The 19,372-nt window shown below is 42.2% G+C and overlaps 1 protein-coding gene and 1 long non-coding RNA gene across 12 annotated transcripts in view; both read left to right on the top strand.

Moving 5' to 3' along the window:
* The first annotated feature begins 293 nt into the window (after positions 1-293).
* Positions 294-2,689, top strand: LOC146973305 (uncharacterized). The gene is made up of 3 exons (XR_015037747.1): positions 294-428; positions 1,005-1,084; positions 2,553-2,689. It is a non-coding gene; the product is annotated as an uncharacterized LOC146973305 (long non-coding RNA).
* A 6,443-nt stretch (positions 2,690-9,132) lies between these two features.
* The window catches only part of LOC146973306 (ankyrin-3-like), a 121,228-nt gene continuing 110,988 nt past the window's right edge, over positions 9,133-19,372 (top strand). For 7 of the 11 annotated variants that reach the window (XM_085799707.1, XM_085799723.1, XM_085799729.1 and 4 more), the window contains exon 1: positions 9,135-10,016. In XM_085799707.1, coding sequence (XP_085655833.1) covers positions 9,951-10,016 — 66 coding nt within the window. In that variant the 5' untranslated portion in view covers positions 9,135-9,950. Of the gene's footprint in view, positions 10,017-19,372 lie in introns of all 11 variants that reach the window. The other 4 variants (XM_085799721.1, XM_085799720.1, XM_085799730.1 and 1 more) reach the window with 1 other exon arrangement.

The following is a 19,372-nucleotide window of genomic DNA, read 5'->3' on the forward strand; positions in this document are numbered from 1 at the left end:
AAATGTTGCACGAATTGAAGAAGAATATCCACCTACCACAAAAATAGTTGAATAGCGCAAGGTAGTAAAAGCCAAGGATGTAGTATGGGACATAGCACTAATGTCTAACCCATATTTAAATGCCCTATAGTTCATCAGGTCCAACAGGTGTTTGCGGGGCCTGTAAAGGCAGTTGCATTGGTCTTGTTGTTTCTGTGGGGAAATGCTTGTGTTTTACAAGAAACTAACAGACACACGTTGATCAGTGTCTTTGATTTCTTTTGATGTTTTCTTTGTCTTTTGGTTTTCCACAGAGACAAAAAGATGTCGACCTAGACTAGAGCACCATGAGACTTGATCATCACTCCTGACTGTGGCAAAACAAATACATTGGAGGCTTCATGGGCATTGCTGCCATGCCAGGCATAGTCTTTAAAGATGTTCAGCAGGTTTGTTAACTTATTTGTTCTTCCACAGGCCATGACTTTGATTCTGTTACGCCTTCAACTCCCTGTTTTCCAGAGTGAGCATATGTAGATGGCTTAGCACAGCAAAAGTACGCCTTTGCCGAAGGGTTGCCAAGGGAGATAACATAGCAGAATAAATTGTGATGATATTAACCAAGACAACAATGAGTGACACTTAGAGCTGGAGGGTTAACAGACTTATAGCATAATCAGACTTCTCAACACATCTCTTCAACATAAAGACAAAGTGATGTAGTAGCAGGTCCTGAGGGGAAAACAAATGACATTTTAATAAGTGTAATAAGACACACCTCATATTTACAAAATCGCAAATAGGAGTCATTCGACAGGATATGGCCTAATAGTTATATTTCAAAAATAACCACATCTTTCTAGTTCTGCCAGACATGCAATATCTATTTTAATTCACAAGTTGAATTATTTTATATTGCGTCAAATTTGGTCCCAGATGACAAGGCTTACAGTAGCTCACGTATTTCCTCTCACCGCCTCTCTCATGAGTGCTGCATTTGTTTTCGCTCTCTTTCCCCTGCTTAGAAAAAAAGAGCTCTCAGCCCTCACGCCGGTTCTCCATCTTCTGGGAATGCTGCCCTGACATTAATGGCCCATTTAAGCAGGTAAATGTAATTCCATGCTGTTTCAAACAAAGTTACGTCAAGCTGTAATGGTAGATAATGGTCCTGTGTGCTGAGTCACAGGAATGAGTTATCATCTGATTCCCAGGATAGGATGGCACAATCCAGATGCAATCTCATGCAATCATACCATGACTCTACAATTACAATTTTACAGAATTTGTAGTGAAGGACTTACTGATAATCAACATTATGAACAACTAGCACAGTGAGTATTCTTATGACAGTAACTCTTGGTGACTGTTTTTTGGGTATATTCTTCTCCCACTGCACAGTTTTCATTACAAGGGAGTTATGTAACATATACTGTAACTTCATTAAACAACATAAACTTTATAATGTCCACTGAACATTTATTTCTAAGGAACCGTATTGTATGAAAAGCCAAGTAATGTACCCCAATATTAGATTTTTTTTTTTTTTGCAAAGGAACAAATAAGCTTTTATTGTAAAAAGTTATGAACTTATTTTGAACTACCATAGTTAATCAACAAGAGCTTGAACCGTTGTGCACAACTTCATTTTAGGCGTTTAGTTTCTGGGTTTCTGAGGTTTTTGAACACTTAAAATTCTTAATATTCCATAACTAGTCAGGTATTTTTAGTACTGTGTGTAAATATTTAAATAAAGCTTGAACCCCAAGCACAGACTGATATAAAGATCACAGAGCCGCTTTGCTTCACTGGAGAGTAAACAAAGATGAACAACTGGGAAACTGGGACAGAGAAGGGAGGTCAGATGGAACAATAGGCATGAGCCAAATTCAGGCTCACATCCTTTCTGCTATGTCAGGGTGTGCACCTTAAACCATCGATTAATTGAATTAGACAGTATTGTTTTGTGAACTGACAGGAGCTGTAGGATGAAGAAATTACCTAAAAACCCAGAAACAGTCATGTAAATCAACAGTGTGAACTTAACTTCCATAACAGGAGCCTCAGTAGTTTTTCTTCACTGCAGCAGTTGACTGAACCAGTTCATCAATCATATGGGAGCACAGGCTGATCACAAAGGCACTTGTTTCCTGTCAAAGCCTTCCAGTCTTACTTAACATCTCAGTGACCTGTGGCTGTTTTGAGTTGAAACCAGGTTTCATCATGTGTCTCAAATGAAAGGTCTTTTTCTATGTTAAAAATGCTGAAATTAGAAGCTTTATCTTTTCTGTGTCCTTTCATCTCTCATCACGTGTTGCATGGAAAAGTGTAATTTAAATTCTGATTTAAAAGCACTGAATCTCAAATCTCACCTACTTATGCTTTCTGTTTACCATAAATTTCATGTCATCACCTCTGTGCTGCTATTGCTTTGTTTTCAGAGTGTAAAAATAATATTTCATTAAGTTAGTGTAATTAAAGAGAGCAGTTTATGGTGTACCATCACAGCTCAGGAAGCGTACTGTCTGCCTGTTCTTATACTTAAACCAACACCCCTCCTCTGCTTCCCCTGGCAGCTGGATTGACTGGAGAGATCAGGCAGCCTCCAGACATCGCAGTGTCAGCAACACCAAGGCAAGTGCAAGACCTCTCAGCACTTCTTACCATTCACACCAGATACAGGCCAATATTAAGACAAATGCACATCTTTCCCTTAAAGCCCTTTCACCTCAGTCACATAGAGAGAAAGATGAATACAGATATTTATAAGTGTATATATACTCCACATGTCTGCAGAGACATGTGGAAAAGGTCTGGATCAGCACCCTTAACCATAAAACTGCAAGGCGCGTCGAGGAAAATCAAAATGCAAAAATCAATAGTCGGTTCTTTGTCATGTTTGCATTGCATGCTGCATTAATTTTCACAATAAGCTGCCAGTTGTGATGGGAGTGTTTGGCACCAGGAACAACACACAGACAGAATCATACCGTTCTACAGTGCTGATTTTCAGGAGCACTACTTGCTTCAAAGAAGATGTGTCACTGAAAATTAAAAAAAAAAGTAATTTATTTGCTCTTGGTTGATGTGTTTGTACAAGCTTTACACTATTTGCGGAGGTGGATTAACTGTCTGTGAGGAAAGTGAGTTATTGTGACACAGTTCCACAATGAGAAAATGTAAAAAGGGGAAGAGATTCAGTAGGTTGAGCATGAATTTGATTAAAAGAGATGTGTTTCCCTGCATCTCATTGTGTATCTGCATGTTTGATTTTGTGACTGTCACTGTTGTTTCAGCAAATCAAAATTATCAGCATTTGTTTACATTCAGGTGACGGAGTCAGACAGGAGGTCACAGTCCTGTGGATGGTGAGGGTGTTGGTTTCCCCTTTTCCAACTGTTTTAACCATAGATATAAAGATGAATGAACCATTATAGGACTTAGGACTATAATGAACAGGGTTGTTTTTAATCACAGACTATGTGATCTTAGTTGTACAGTGTCAAGCATGTTTAATATTTGTTCAAGCTTTGCAAATATGAGCGAGACTAAGTTGTTTGTTCTCTGGGTTGCTTAGTCTTTTAAAAAGGAGAGTTTAGATTCATATAATCTGCTTAAAAAGAAATAGAAAGGACAGTAAAAAAGCTAGTGATCTCTCCCTCCCTTCCTCTCCTCTCCTCTCCTCTCCTCTAAACCACTCTCCAAATAAATCCGAATTGATCAAAGCGAAGTAACCCATTCACTGTGTTGTATTCCTGCTGAAAAGAATCAGGTTGCCTGTTAAGCTCCTTTGTGTGTTAATATTGGTTAGTAACGTAAATGACTCCCTAAACGTTGGAATGAAATCGTTAGCAAAATGGAGCCCTCCATCCCCACAGCTCTTTATCAGTCAGACAGCACCTGTCTGGACCTGACCTGATTTCTGAGAAAAGTAGGTCTGAATTTAACCCCCATTGTTGTCAGACTATACCTGGAAAAACACAGCCCAACTGAGCCCCTCACTCACTCTCTGTACAGGCTGGGTCTAGTTTAAAGGGAACAGTGTGTGGTCCTCCGCATGTGGACAGTTCTTCACAGAGCTGTTTATGGTTTAGGAGGTTTTGGCTGGAGTTAGTGTCGGGTCCTCATGGGCAGAAGCACAAGATCCCTGTGCATGCAGTACGTGTGTCCAAGGTTTTTCCAGCGCTGAATAATCTCCACCCATTCCCTAGTTTGTGGCACCTGAGTTTTCATATTTTGATGTTAGACATCTTGAGATTCGACAGGTGTTTCTCACTGTCCTGCAGCTTAAAGGGATACTTCACCCAAAATTGATAATCCACCAATTTTCTTGGAGTTATTAAAATGCTTTTGGAGTTTCCGGGGGGGGGTGGGGGGGGGGTTGTGCTCACTTTTGAATCATCCAAAACACACACTATGAAACATCCAAATACCTCCATACTGCTCGTCCGTACGGACACAAGTGTCCTGAAGCCGCAACATGAAAAAATAATTTGATCTCTGTTTTTAGCTTTGATGTAGTAGTAGCTCCCAGCTCATTGTTTCATTGTCTCAAATCAATGGATTGTTGAAAAAGCATATGATTGTACCAAAATGAGTTAACTAGGCTGCTATAGCACCTGTTTCTTTTCAAACTGCCCTTTCAGCTTCCAGGTTTAATTTTACCAAGCTTTACTCAAGCTAATGGGTCTGTTGGAGTGATTAATAAAAGCAGAATTTTGAAATGTTTAATTACATTGATTAATGTGGGCTAGCAACGTGTGTGTGTGCGTGCATGCAGCCATGGACTACAGCAGTTTTTAGATGAATCTGTAGCTACGTTTTTTGGGGGTGATCTTGCTCTATTTTACTATCCTTATTTTAGTATCTTTATAATATAATTTCACCTGTCCTGGCCCAGAGGTTATCATACCACACCAGTGCAGAAAATGCCAAAATGTCCATTTCATCGGACCAGGAGCTGCTGCCAAAGGTGGCTGAGTCTGACATAACAGCGCAGTGTGCCAGTAGGATATTACTCTGACCAACACATTGATCTTTAAAGAAAATTCAGTTTTACAAATGTGGTTGGGAAAGTCTTGAAAATACATTTTCATGGTGTCCCATTTCACTTGGCATATTATCTATACATTACCGCAATAAAAGAAGAGCTGCTGTCATAGGCAGACTGATTGGGGTAATGATAACCTTGTGTGCAATTATTGATTCCTGATAAATATACCAGTCAATTTTGAAATGTCGATTCAGACGAGATTGTGGCATCCGCTGTTATTTTGTGGGATAAGACATCTGCCGAAGTGATGCTACGCTTGGTATGATTCATTGCAGAGCCGTGTTCATGAAGGGAACAGCATTCATCTTATGCGATGATTGATTTCTAGTGAAGGGGTTGTTTGATTTGTATGGAGCCCCTCCCTTCATGAGCCTGGGATGGGAACCCCCTGTAGAGCTGTCTGTCAGGCCCTATCTGGCCTCTGCATTCAGCACATTGATCAGAGACCCTTCGATCTCGAGCATGATGGATGTGAGAAGACACTTCTCTGCGGAGGCTTACAGGGTGGCTTTAATGGCAGTCTGGGCAGCTGACATGTCTGAGTTCCAGTTTTGGTGCAGAGTCCTCTCCAGATTTACACGTATTAGCAAAGCCTAAACCATTTCATTGACGCTTTTCTTTAGTGTGGTTTCTGCAATTATATGGACTATTGAATCTTGACTGACATGATCCCTGACAGGACACATGCAAAGTAGCCTACTGTTTATGTTTAATAGATATGTTAATGCCCAGGCATGATGGATGATGAAGTTTATCTGTAAATTATATACACTTCTACTTTTCTTTTGGCAGTAGTGTGTTGTATTTAACCATCTTAGCCTGCTGTAGCTAACATTTAGCTCAGCGTACTCAGAGCTGCTTGTGCTGCTGTTGGCTTACTACAATTATTATGATGCTGTCCCAAAGATGAGATTTCCCCTTTCCATTCAAACTCTTTAGATCTCTATATACCTTTTGTACTCCATCTTCTGTGAATATCCCCCACGGTTCTGGGCTGACCACTCCCCATCTCTGGTTATGGAGGTTTGAAAGCAGCAGGAGAACAAAATTAGATTTCAGTGCATCACTTCATGTGTCTGACTGTGTTTGGATGATCAAAGTCGTGCTAATGGCAAATGTAACTGCCGCCAAAAGATCACCGTCTGATCCCATGACTTTGTCTGGTCCTTGGCACAGGGACGGGATTCAAATTATGACAGATAACGGAGACTGTACGTTATCATAAGATGCTCACATCTCATGATATAATATCTTGTGACTGCATTTAAATAAACTGAAAATTTTAAATAAGAAAATACAGAACATAAACAAAGATAAAGATATTCATCACTATATGGTATTATAACACATTTGTGGTGTATCTACAGTGGTGTATCGAAGCAGTTTTTCTCGGACTGTAATTACAAGCAGCTCATTAGATCTGGGTACATGGTAACTGTAACCCAATCATGGATCACCAGAGTGACCGATAGCTTTACAGATAACCTACTGTACTAGAGATAACCTCATAAGTGTCTCCTTACTGTGATAACTTACCCCCACCATAGACCGCAGGCGCAAACACACACAGTGGCATCTTACATCCAAAATATGTCACCATTGAAGGAGAAAGAAATGAGGAAAGACCAGTGAGGCATTTGTTATTTTGTGCGTTTCAGAAAGGGAATATGTAACATCAGTGTTGGCTGCTTATGAAAATGGTTCAGAAGAGTGTCTGTTAATGGTCTAATCAGGAGCTGATAGGAACAGAGCAGAGATGATACAGATGGAGGAAAAGAATTGCACAATTTTTCTTGTCAGATCATTATCTCTTTTCTCTCTACCTCTCTTTACTGATGCCGTATTATCATGGACGTTAGAGCAGATACGGCAGCCCATTTAGTAGATCCAAGTAGAGCAAGTAGAGAAATGCTCCTTTTGATATGTAAATACAACACTCTTACCAAATATAACTCCCCCACTAAAAAAAGTGCAGCTTGGTTTTTGAGTAACTTGTGTTTATACACTGTCAGATCAGCAGTTATAGTCGTCAAGCAAGCCAAAGAAAGATAAATAAAGCTGACGGGGGTTTGACTACATAATCCAAAACCACAAATATTTTAATTGTTACAATGGGTAATAAACTGTAGGTGATAAATTCATTAACACCTGAACATTATAACCTTCATGAAAGGAAAGTTTATAGCAGGACTGCATTAGTATCTTGTCGCACTTAAACAAACTGACAACTAAATTATTGTGAGCAACATTTCTCATTTCAGCACAGTGAGGCAATATGTTGTGATAACAGTTTATTTGAACATAAAATAATTTTGAAAGTGTTTCCTTTATAATGAGACTCAATCGTAGTGGGAAGACATATTTATTATATTGCCATAAACAGGTGCGAACGGTGTTAAATTCTCTGTGACTTTGTGGTGTTTCCCAGTGTGAGGTGTGAGCCTTATTAATCTCAATAAATGGCTGGCTGATGGAGCTGCCTCCTGGCACAATCAATAATAACCACTGCTGGCACCAAGTAAGAGCGACCACGCCCTGAAACATGCACACACCACAATCACCCATGCTCCGACACACACACACACACACACACACACACACACACACACACACACACACACACACACACACACAAACGTGCATGGTGGAGGGTGTAGGTCTGCTGTAAGCACCTTTCAGCTTCACCATATACACACTTTCTATCATACAAAATGGAGTAAAGAGGACATATCCAGCCACAGATTAATGCGTGAAGCAGTGTGTAATCCTTCTCTGCTTTCACTCTGAGGACTTGGTGTTATAGATGGATGGATGGAGGGGGAGGGAGGGAGGTGGAGTTGAAGGGAAGACGGCAGAGAGGAGGATGATGGTCTTGACTGGAGGACATCATATGTCACTGGAGCTAAAGCTAGTTATCTGTTGTCAGCTTTCACTGAGGTAGAGCACGGTGTCGGGAAGGTTAGGAAACCCTCGCTGGAGAGAAATGTTCCCAAACACAGCCAAATACTCAAATACTCAAATATCTTGATATGGGCATATCCCACTCGTAAAGGTGTTTCCATTTTATGAGGTTGTAAAACTGCACTGAGATGGTATTGGCTACTTAAAATGACAAATATATCTTTTTTTTATTGATATTAAAATGACAAATAATATTTGATGGAAGTGTAAAAGATGGGACCTAATTGTCCTTAGACAGCATGGTGGTGATGGCATACAGCTGGTCAGGAGCAGGAGGGAGGGAGAGGTGGTTAGCAACAATAAACCCCCAGAATAAAGAACCTGTTGTTTGGAGGGCAATCACAACAAACCCTGCCTGTCCATGTCCGTGCCCTGTCTGCTCCTCATTTGTCTTCTCATTTGTTCTTTCATCCTCTCCATGCTGCCTGGTTTGGCTGTTTCACTGATATCACATTGTTGTTGTCTCACCCCTCCCCATCTCCCACTGTCGTTGTTTTTTCTCTCTCTCCCTCCGCTCCGTTTCTCACCCGTCTCTCACCCCTCCCTCCCCTCTGATCTCCCTCTCTCTCTCTCTGTGTCACCCAGGGCTTTTTGTTCCCATTTTCTCCTCCTCACCGATTCACTTTGCTCTCCTTCTCCTAGATGTTTCATTGGCGGACAGCCGTAGCTTATTGGAAGCTGGGGTGGAGGGGGGAGGCGTGGTCTTTTTTCAAAGTCTCTGTCTCTCTTTTGAGTCGTGACTTCAACATTTAGGTGGTTGTTATTGGTTGGATATACTGTTTGGATATCAAGAGCTTTGTGAGCATGTCTTCCCCTCTCCCTTTCCCTGCCTGTCTCTCTCTGTCTCAACCAACACACACACTTCAATCAACTCAGCCAACCAGTCAGTCAGTCAGTCATTCAGTCATTCAGTGCCGAGCGCAGTTCTGTTCTGTTCCAGTTTCCAGTAAGCTGATCCTGCTGGCAGAGGCTAGTGGGGAGACTTCCTTTTCTGGAAGGACCTGATGCATCGTGTTAATGATCTGCTCTCTCTCTCCCTTGCTCTCTCTCTCTCTCTGTCTATGTCATGCTTGTCCTATCACCCCCTCTCTCTCTCTTTCACTCTCTCTCTCTTTTTTCCCTCTCTCCATTGGCCTGTCAGAGGAGTGGAGAGTCTCATTTCATATCACAACGTCCGTGCAGGGAGCAACAGCAGAAATAATCCAGCAGCGGCAGGGTGAAGAGACTGTGTGGATCACGCCCCCCTTGTGTCTTTACGCTCTTTCCTTCTTTCACTAACACCAGTAACACCATTTCACACTCTATTCACTCATTATTTCTTTCTGTCTAACCAACCTTTTCTCCTTAACTCTCTCTTTTTGTGTTTCTCCTCCCATTTTTTTTTTGTGTGTGTTTTTGTCTCTCTCTTTTGGAAGAGCGTCTCCAGTCTCCACGCTCGGGTAGGGGAGGACCACAACTAGCCTGGAGTACACTCCTTCGGTCTTTCTCTCTCTTCCTTCCTTTATCATCATCATCATCCAAACATCCTCCTCCTCCTCCTTCAGCACCTCCTCATCTTCCTCCTCCGCCTTTATCTCTCCACTCTCCTGCTGCCTCCACACCCTGTCTCTCAGTGCGCTGGAGAGAGTCGCCAATTGTGCACGGCAAAGGCAGCAAGTGGGAGTGGACCTCGACGAGCGTGCTTGCAAGTGTGTGTGTCTGTGAGCGTGGAGAGGAAGAGGAGAGGAGGAGGAGGAGGAGGAAGAGGAGGAGGAGAGCATCAGCACAGTCCTCCCAGTCTCTCCTCTCTTCACGCGCACTCCCACTCTGCATGGAAGAATCCTGCTTCTAAATGGACATTTCTGTGGCAACGTTTCACCAGTGAAGACAGCAGCTGCTGCCGCTCCACTCCACGAGCTCCTTCATGCTGGATTTTAAAAAAAAGTGAGGAGAGGAGAGGAACAGGGGGAGATCTCTGAACATGAGTGAGGAGGCTAAGGAGAAAGCAGGCGGCAAAGGAGCCCATCGCAAGAAGAAAGGCAAAAAGGTAAGAGAAAGAGCTTTCTTTCTTTGTCTTGGTGTGCTTCCTTTTGCTCTGTTGAGGCTCAGCAAAAGGTGTTTTCTGTGATTGTATGGAAAGTAAGAGGCTGTCGGGTGAGGTGTGATTAATGAGGGGGGTTGAGAAAAACCATTACAAAGTGACTGAAGGTGTGTCCCACCATGTGTTATTGGTTTTGAATAGATTTCTTCTCAGTTCGATCATTTATTCTGAACAAAACTTGATTTACCAGCTGAGCTTCTGAGTCACTTTGTGTAACGTACAAGCCAATTTATGTGAAAGTACAGCCTGTACACTTGATTGTTTTTCCCGTGAATTTTACGCTCAGGTGTTGTTGCATTTTTTTTCTGTCTTCCGCGAGCTTACATGTGGCTCTTAGTCTGACATGAGGAAGAAATATTTGTTTAGCCTCACCTGGAATGCTACTGAAGCCCATTGAAATGCCACCTGTCAGTCACCAGTTATTATAATCCTGACGTTGCGACTGGTCGGTCTGGTTGTTTTGCTCTGGGTGATTGGCTGGGAGAGCGGCGGTATGTAAAGTGGTGAGAGAGTGTGCGTAATGGGAGGCAGGGGGATGTCCTCGGGGGTTAGGGTGGGGGCAGCAGAATGCATACATCGCATAGGCAGCGCTGTCAGATATTATGTGTGTGCATGTGTGCATGTGTGCACCGGAGACACACACCACATGTGATAAATGTGACATATGCACAGCTGCCCTGTTGTTTTCCTCAGGAGTTGTTATTATTGTTTTTAATTGAAGGCGTTTGGAGCCACAGAAACATGTTTGGACGATGAAGTGGAACGTCAATTTGTGTGTGTGTGCTTGTACTTACATGTGTTCACTTATAGGTGGTTTTCAGGTTGTGGTTCACTGTTAAACACCTCCAGTATTTCTGTTTGTGGTATATGAGCGTTGCTCCCATGCTGGTGAGTCAGAGTCCCTAACCTATGATGAATGTGTTTTTTGGTGGTGAAAGCCACTGATCATACACAAATAATAAATGTTCCCAGACAAGAGAGTATTTTCCAGACCTTTTGAGCTGAGTTGGGGCTGAAGTTGGATTCGAGGAGGCCCTTGATATCAGGGTGTTTGTACTGTAGGATGGTGGAAAACCAAGGCAAAGCAGATTACGACTACATGCTTTACGAGTCTGAGCGGATCTGTTATTGAGAGGGAAATGTCTTCTGTGTTTCCCATTAAATAATTTATAGCTGCTGTTATATGTGCCAGCCTTATTACGGGTAAACTGTCTGGTCCCTCAATAACAATAAGATTTTCTTACTACTGACTTCAGTAATGAAATGTTGACACAGTGGAATCTCATACATCGTGTTGTGTAGACTGTTGAAAATTAATAAATGTCATCAGACCGAACCTTGTTTTACTCGACATCCACAGAAGAGTCATAAAAGCTGAAATATGAAGAGAACAGTTTGTTAAAACCACCACACTGACAAAAGAGAAATAAATATATGGGGGATTTCTTTGATGACGACTGTTTCTTTGATGTTATGGGAGAAAAATAAAAAAATAAATGGCGTCCAACTGACAATTTTGCTGAGCTGATATTATCAGATTTAAGCATACAGACGTAAATGTCAGTGATAAGTGACAAGAAAGTGCAGAAATACTACATCTAAGGCTGAATACATTTTTTATTACAAAGTCAGTTCCCCAAAGAGCACTGACAGGCTTGGATTGCAAAATATTTCATTATATTGGTAACAGTCATCAATAATGTTTATTTTCTGTATTTTTAGCCAATATAACATGATTTTTTAAACTCCTGACACTGAGATTGGTTTCTCACAAGCCTCACAAAGGGAAGTGTGGGCCAGTCTCTTCTTCAGTGTGCAGAAGCAAGGAAATTTAAGCAAAAAAAAAAAATCAGTTTGGAGCGTCCCAATATTATGAAGATTCAATTCTCCATCTCCAACTCCATTTCCCGACAGATTAAGATAAAGGAGGTTGGGTTAAATTCACCAATAGGATTATCACTGAGGCCCAAAGTTGTCCACTTATGTATTTTCCCCAACAAGCCTCAGCCTGTTATCTCTCTCACACAAGCTCCAGCCATGAAACTGAAAATAGTGCCGCAAAAAATAAATGCATATTAATGCTTTTTACATATGTATGTTCCTTCTTTGTAATGCGCCGTGTACATGTGCTAAAGCCTGTCTATGTGTGTCCCGTGTGTCTGTGGTTCAGCTTGTGCACATGTGCGCGCAAAATCACTATGCCAGCCAGATGTGTTAATGATTGTAGCCATGGAAACTAGTTTCTGTTCTGAGCGAAAGATGTCGAGGGTGAGAGCAGAGCAGGCGGGGGAGAGAGAGAGTGAAGAGGGGGTGGACTGGTGAACTTGGTGGCCAGAACAGAAATATATTTTTCATGAGGCAGCTGCTGTGACGGGGGAAGCTCAAGGATACAATCAAATATCTTTTGACTCAAGGTCCCAGACTTATCATGATTGATGACGGGGGTCGTCGTAAATCAACACCAAACACAATGTTGTGTTTGCCTTTTTATGGTTGTGCTTATCATTTTATGTGTGTGTGTGTTTTTTTTTGTTTTTTTTAAGTCTTCTGTGAGTGTGTGTTTGTGAGTGACGGAGAGTTTGTGTAGCACTTTGATGTTCCTCCAAATGCTCTATGATCTCAGAGAGGCTTAATGATACGAATTTGATGTGGTGATAGAGATAATGAGGTTTACATAACACACAAATACACACATAGTATATCCACATCCACAGGATAAAGAGGAATTCAGTTGCATGTACTGTATACTATACATTCCCTCCACACAGAAGCTGCTCTTGGGTCAAGTGCTGCCCTTTTATTGACCATTCGTACTCATGGGTTGTAGGTTTGTGTGCTGCTTGTCTTTGGACATCTGGGTTGCTGTGCTGTGTTGTGGGTTTCGGTATGTTAAGTTAATTCAGCTGCTTAGATTTTGACTCAGAACGGATTCCTTGCTCAAAAGAGGACAGAAATAAGAGAGAAATGTGCCTGCGAGATAAAAAAGCCCCCGGGGGACTTATGTTGAAGTATCTCCACTCCAGAATCCTAACAACTATAACTAAGCTTAACAAAATCTTACTGCTCGACTAAAGTGAGGGGGGTGCTTATATTATCAAGAAAAAAATTTGCTTCATTTACCCTGATCTAGTGACTTACATAACAGTTACGTTCACATACAGTACCACTGATGTGAACTGGGAGGTAGGAGGTTGTTGATTAAAAAAGGCTCTGATCCATAACTGATCTAAGATTGTGAATTAAAATTAAAATTTACCTTATAACATAAGACAATGGACTACAGGCTACTGTATGTGGTGAACAGTGCACCTTGCCTACATCAATGACTTCTTCCAAATAAATCCTCCTCGGCAAAGTAAACATAATGTTATATAAGTGACGCTCACACACCAGTTCAGTTCAGTTCAGTTCAGTTCAGTTCGGTTTCACCAGATTTATATCTTCCAAAAATAATCTGGCCTTAACAGCAAGATGTGCTGTATGTTTACACTTAAGATGATTGTGTAAGGAACCACGGTGTGTCTGTCAGACAAAGCTAAGCAGAGCTGTTTTTCAGTGTTTTTGTCAAACATGCTGATGAATGGAGACACTTGAGAAATGTGGTATGACTGATACTCCCAAATTCTGTCACAAACAAGCCACTGCGGCCGATCATATTTCTCCACAGTCAGTATGTCTACTACTGGCTCTGCTCACTCCTCACAGTATATTTCACACTCACAATACATAAGCAACACACAGAGTTAATTTACTTGTTGCAATTTTTGGGGGGGAAGTGATATGTAAGCTTTTGTAGGCCTGTGATAAAAACACATTTTATTGTACCATAGATAAAACAGCAGTAAAAATGAACAAAGAAAAAAAATAATAAAAAAGGGACGGAGGACTTTAGCTCATTTTCTCCATTCTTTCACTTTTCACTGGACTGTGTACATCTCTCCTTTGTGTTTCCTCTGTTGTCTTGTTCCTAATGAGTCAGCCAGTCAGTCAGGCAGCAAGGCTCGGGCAGCTCTGTTCTTTGTCTTGGATGGAAAAACCCTGCCAGAGACAGATAGCCCCGCGTCTGGAGGACTGGTGAAATAAGCCGTTCTGTGACAGTGCCTTCAAAGAAAAATGGCACATCACATCCTCCAGATATCAGCAGGGCACTGGTGAATGTGCTGATGGAAGATGTGCTGTGTGTGTGTGTGTGTCTGTGTGTGCGTGCTCATGCACGTGTATGCATGTCTGTGTGGAGAGAGAGACTGCGAGAGAGAGCAAACAAAGTGGTGCTTTTGTTTTTCAGATTAGCCTAATGGACTTGGCACAGATCAAACCCTTAAGAGGGCCAGCTCATGCTTTATGGGCCGTTTTGGGAGCGAGCATGTGGAGAAAATGTGTGCTTTAGGGAGATTATACAGTAAATACAGTACAACGCTAAGTACAGCTGACACATTCAATCCATTATTTGATCAGTAGAAAAATTATTAACAAATATTTTCATAAGTGATAAATGGTAGTTATTATAAAATGGTGATGTTCGAACATTTCCATGGTCCCAGCTTCACTAGTAAAACAGATCCAGAAAATGCTCATAAAATCAATTCATAATGAAAAGAAATATCTGTTTAAACCTCTTTTGCTAAGTGAACAACCAGTGTATCTGTGATTACTGGCTGCAATATGCATGCCACTGATTCTCTGAACTCTCTGGGAGGATACTGAAAGAATGAAACATGTAAAAGGTCAAAGGATCTGCACTTTAAAAAAAACTTTTCAAATGTCAAACGTGGATAAGATTCAACATAGAATATAACTGTAACTCTCTGCAACTTGTTTTTAGGTAAGAAGTCATGCATCTTCTTCAAGCTTTTGCTGTAGGATACACACATAATATACCAGAAAAATCAATAGAACTTGATATTGATATTGGTATCAGGCCAAAAACATCTGTGACTTGTGATCCCCCTACACATCACCTCCTTGCCAGTCTCTGTTCCTGCAGCTCATCTTGGATGCTGCAAAGAAATGTGCTTACTTACATAAATCTGAACACACACACACAAACACACACACATGTACATGTGCTGCATTAGTTTGAGTGTGGAGGTGTGAGTGCGAGCACATGTGTACTCCCTCGGTAGCTCTATAAATGTATGCATGCATGTGTGTAGGTGGGTGTATTCCTGCAGCTTCTGCGTGGATGTGTGTTTGGGGAGGTAGGCGTCTCAGAGATCGGGCACAGCTGCACGCCCTGGGGAGAGGGCAGAGGGATCAGTCTGTCACAGCTCCATCACTTCACATGAACTGTCTCTGCTTCGCTCTTTCCACTGAAGGAGAGGGGGATGAGGTGAAAAAGAAAGAGAGGGATATAGATGGTCCAGGAGGAGGTGAAATAGAGAAAGCTGAAAAGATGGACCGAAGACAGAGAAGTGTGAGCTGGCCAGTGAGAGGAGTAGATGGAAAGAAGGGGAGAAGAAAGTGTGAAGGAGGAGTGTTTCGTACTCTTCGCTCTGTAGCTCTCCCTTGATCTCCAACTTGCTGTCGGGGAGGTTTGAGGGGCGAGTACGCCTCATCACGAGTGCCTTTCAGATGATCAAACAGCTTGAGAAACCCTTGCCCCTAAATTTCTCCCACGTCAGAATTTGGGACGCTGTGTCCAACGGTTTCTTTAACTTCCCTAAACCAACAACCTGACATCGCAGTCTCTTTACAAAGTGACCGGCCAGGAGGATGGAAGTGAGAGAGTCGGCAGGGTTTGAACAACTCCTTTCAGCTTTCTTTTTTTCATTCTTTAGTGTCACAGTATGAATGTCTTTCAGGAGAGTGTATGAAATGTGCCGCCTTGTACCTGCCTTTTGAAACAGTTATGAATATTTTAGTCAAATGTGGTCAGAAGACACATCGTACAAACTTTTCAAGCATAGCCTGGTCTTTGTGAGACCTGCATGAATGTCTGTTTGACTGAAAAAGCTGACCAGTTATTTGACTTGCCGATGGCTCGCCGGGGTAATCGCGAGTCAGCTTTTTGAATATAAACCTGAGGCAGCCGTTGCCAGACGGAGACACATGCATTTATACGCTCGGGCAGCCTTTAGTCTGAATACAAGTATACAAGTGTGCACACACAAAGAGAGGCACACGCACACACACAAGGACTACAGATAGAAATAGAGCAGCCTTGGCCAACTAACAAGGCTGTTGAACCAGACCTAATCAACAAAAAGGCCTAACAAGGCCTCGCCACTATTCACTCCATCCATCCACAAACCTCTCTCCTTGCTCCCTCTCCATCAACAAGAACAAGCAATTTGAAGAAATGCCTTGGTGAGTTTTTTTTTTTCTTTACGCTCCATTGACAAGAATGAATCGATACCAGTGAGAGCTTGCCGCAATTTAAAATGAGTTTCTCTTCCCTTTGCTTTGAGAATGTGTTGTTGTGGCATCACAATGCTTTTATCTATTGGACATGTGAAACGGGTCTGTAATTAAAAAAAGGTCAGGCCTGAGTCTGAAATGTATTATCTTGAATCTTGAATAATATTTTGAGCATGTATTTTAATCATATTACAGCAACACTGCCCTTTTCACATGAATAAAATAGCTGATTCACTACCAGATTTGAATGCAAAAAAAAAAAAAAAGCAACAATATTTCCATCCCTGGCTGCTTGGTGACCCAGACTGGTGTTGCTTTGGGACGTCTACAATGTAATAATGTGCGCCTTCATACCCACTCCACTGGTATTTTCCTCTGCTGGCAGTCGCTGCTGCCTGAACCCCTGCAACCTCTTCCGTTTCCCACAGCTTGGTCCGGAAGGCTCTTTGCATCTCTCTCTGTTGTTGCCTTTTTTTTTTTTTCCTTTCTTCATCTCCTCTTCTCCTCTCTTCTTCAAAAGGCTGCACAGTGCGAGTCACTGATGGAAAACCAAGAGAGAGTCAAATAGAGAGTTCCAGTGTCAGGTTTAGAAACCCCTTTTATCGAGTTTGGGATCCTCCTTAAGCCTCTCCTGGCTCGCTGTTGCCATAGCAACTGTTAAATGCAACAGAGCGGGATAACAAAAGCTTTTGTTCTGTAGAAAAAGCAATAACAGTGGTTTATGCTCGCTGTGGTGTCTGCCGACCTTGTTGTGACCGCATCGCTGTCTCACCCTATTTCTCAATTATTTAACATCAGTGTCTTTACCGGCCGCTTGTGTGGACGTAGGAAAACTGACAGAAACACAACATGCAAACACATCAAAGTCACTGATTTATTTATAGCCCATACTTAAATGAACCAAGTCGCAGATGCGCCGGCTGTTAATTGTTCTTCACAAACAATTATCACCACAGAAATGGATGCATGAGCTGTTGAGGCCAAGGTCACGACGGAGAGAATATAACTATCCAGACTATTGTGTGAGAATTGACAAAGATCACCCTATTCCCACACCAATTCCCACAGTAAAGCAGACGGGAGAAGACATCATGTGACCTAAATTCCTGTTTATCATATTTGCTGTGCAGACTTATTGTGTTTATTCACAATAAATGCGTACAGCAAGCCGTGTGGTGGGTGACAGCAGTCTAGATCTCGACTTCAGATTTCAGATCAGTGGCCTCCACAAGAACTTGAACGGTGCTAGTGACAGAAAATCCAGCAGTATCTGTAGCCTAATTAAAATAACTCATTAAACACAACAGTATTAAAAGGAAGGGAAGCCGGGTCTCCATCTCTCGCCGTCCCTTTTGGTTCTCAGGTGTTGTTTATTTGAGTCAGATGATGTATTGTTAGATCAGGAATACAGCCACAGTGGAGCCAAGCCAGATGGCTCACTCCTGCTTCCTCCATGGGATGCAGAACGAAAGCCTGCTAGTGAATAAAATAGGTAAATGAAAATGAAAGATGAACTGTGTAATCCCAGACAGAGGAAATGGCTGCAGTCCCTTTCAAACAGGCCATGTGTTAAGACCCTTGAGCTGGCTCTCAGCTTGAAGATGCACTTAACAGCGGGATCTGGCTTCCTCTGAAATTCAAAATGTCTGACGGATAGCCACAGAACAGAGGCTCTGTTTTGAGGTGTGGTATGGACAGATTGCCAATTTAGCTCTATTCATGCTAAACCGTTGCCAGAACACGGCCACGGAAGACATCCTGGAGTCATGTTCTCACCAGCAGTAGTTTTTTCAGTGCCATTCATTGATTGATTCATTGACAGAGACATAATTGCTGCCTGGGTTATGTTCAATTGGGACCATTTTTTCTTTGTACTGTGTGGAAGTCAGAGGGAGGCGGCTGGGATGGATGGTGGATGTAGAAAGCAGAGCAGCTTCCCTCTGGAGAGGATCCTTACTCCCTTGTGTGGTTAGGTTTAGGCGCTAATTAAGTACTTTAGTTACAGTAAGGTTAAGGAAATATGATGGTTTAAGATACATGTTTACAAAGTGTTTCAGCTCACACCAACTAGACTCTTTCCCCAACTTTTAATGTGCTTCCTTATCATGTTGACAAAGAAGAAAACTGGTTGAATTTATTTGCCGTTGGAGACCGGTAATAAACATTGTTCATACTGTAGAGGGGAAGTTTGTAGAAAAGGAAAGTAGTATCCTACTGAGGTAAAAGGGTTCCTTTTCACCAAAATATCAGACCTTTTATTCTGGGCCTTTTCGCCCTGCTGTGAAAAGAGAATTTCCTTTCGGGGATCAATGAAACATCGGGTAACGATTGCTATTAACACTCTTGTATGCATATCAGATTTTTGCATGAACAGCAGGAGTTCCACAATGTTGTGTTTTCCCTTATTCATGGTTTAATAGTTTTCCCCAGGCTGTCTGGTTTGCCTTCTACAGGGCCAACCCGATGAGTGGGGTTTGTGAAACAGCAAAGGCAAGATGTGCGGGGGCAGAGGGAGGTATGCCGTCTGCAACAACCGTGTTAAATGCTCCCCTTTTTAGATTTCACTTCAGGGATGACAGCAGCGTAATGCGAGTCCCGAGGTACAGTAGCATTAGGGAAGAGAATTTTGAGGGAACGAGTAGGTATGAAGAGGCAAGGCGGAGGATGATGATGGATGAGAGACGGGCGAAGAGTGGGAGAATCACATCTTTAAAAGAGTAGCAAAGTGTAGGGAATCACGACAGGTGAAACACAGGGGGATTATGAGCTGTTAAGCAAAGGAAAGAGTGGGAGGTGAGGAGCTGTTGGAGAAGCGCGTGAGTATAGGGATGTATGCAAGTCAACGCTCACATGTGCACCCAAAATAAACCCCTACAGGCATGAGATCCACATTCCCAGGGGCTTCGGTGACAGCGGCGGCACCAGTTTTCTCGATCACAGCATTA

This window comes from Trachurus japonicus, chromosome 15 (assembly GCF_045865225.1).
Source record: "Trachurus japonicus isolate A0001 chromosome 15, Traja_1.0".
NCBI classification, from domain to species: domain Eukaryota; kingdom Metazoa; phylum Chordata; class Actinopteri; order Carangiformes; family Carangidae; genus Trachurus; species Trachurus japonicus.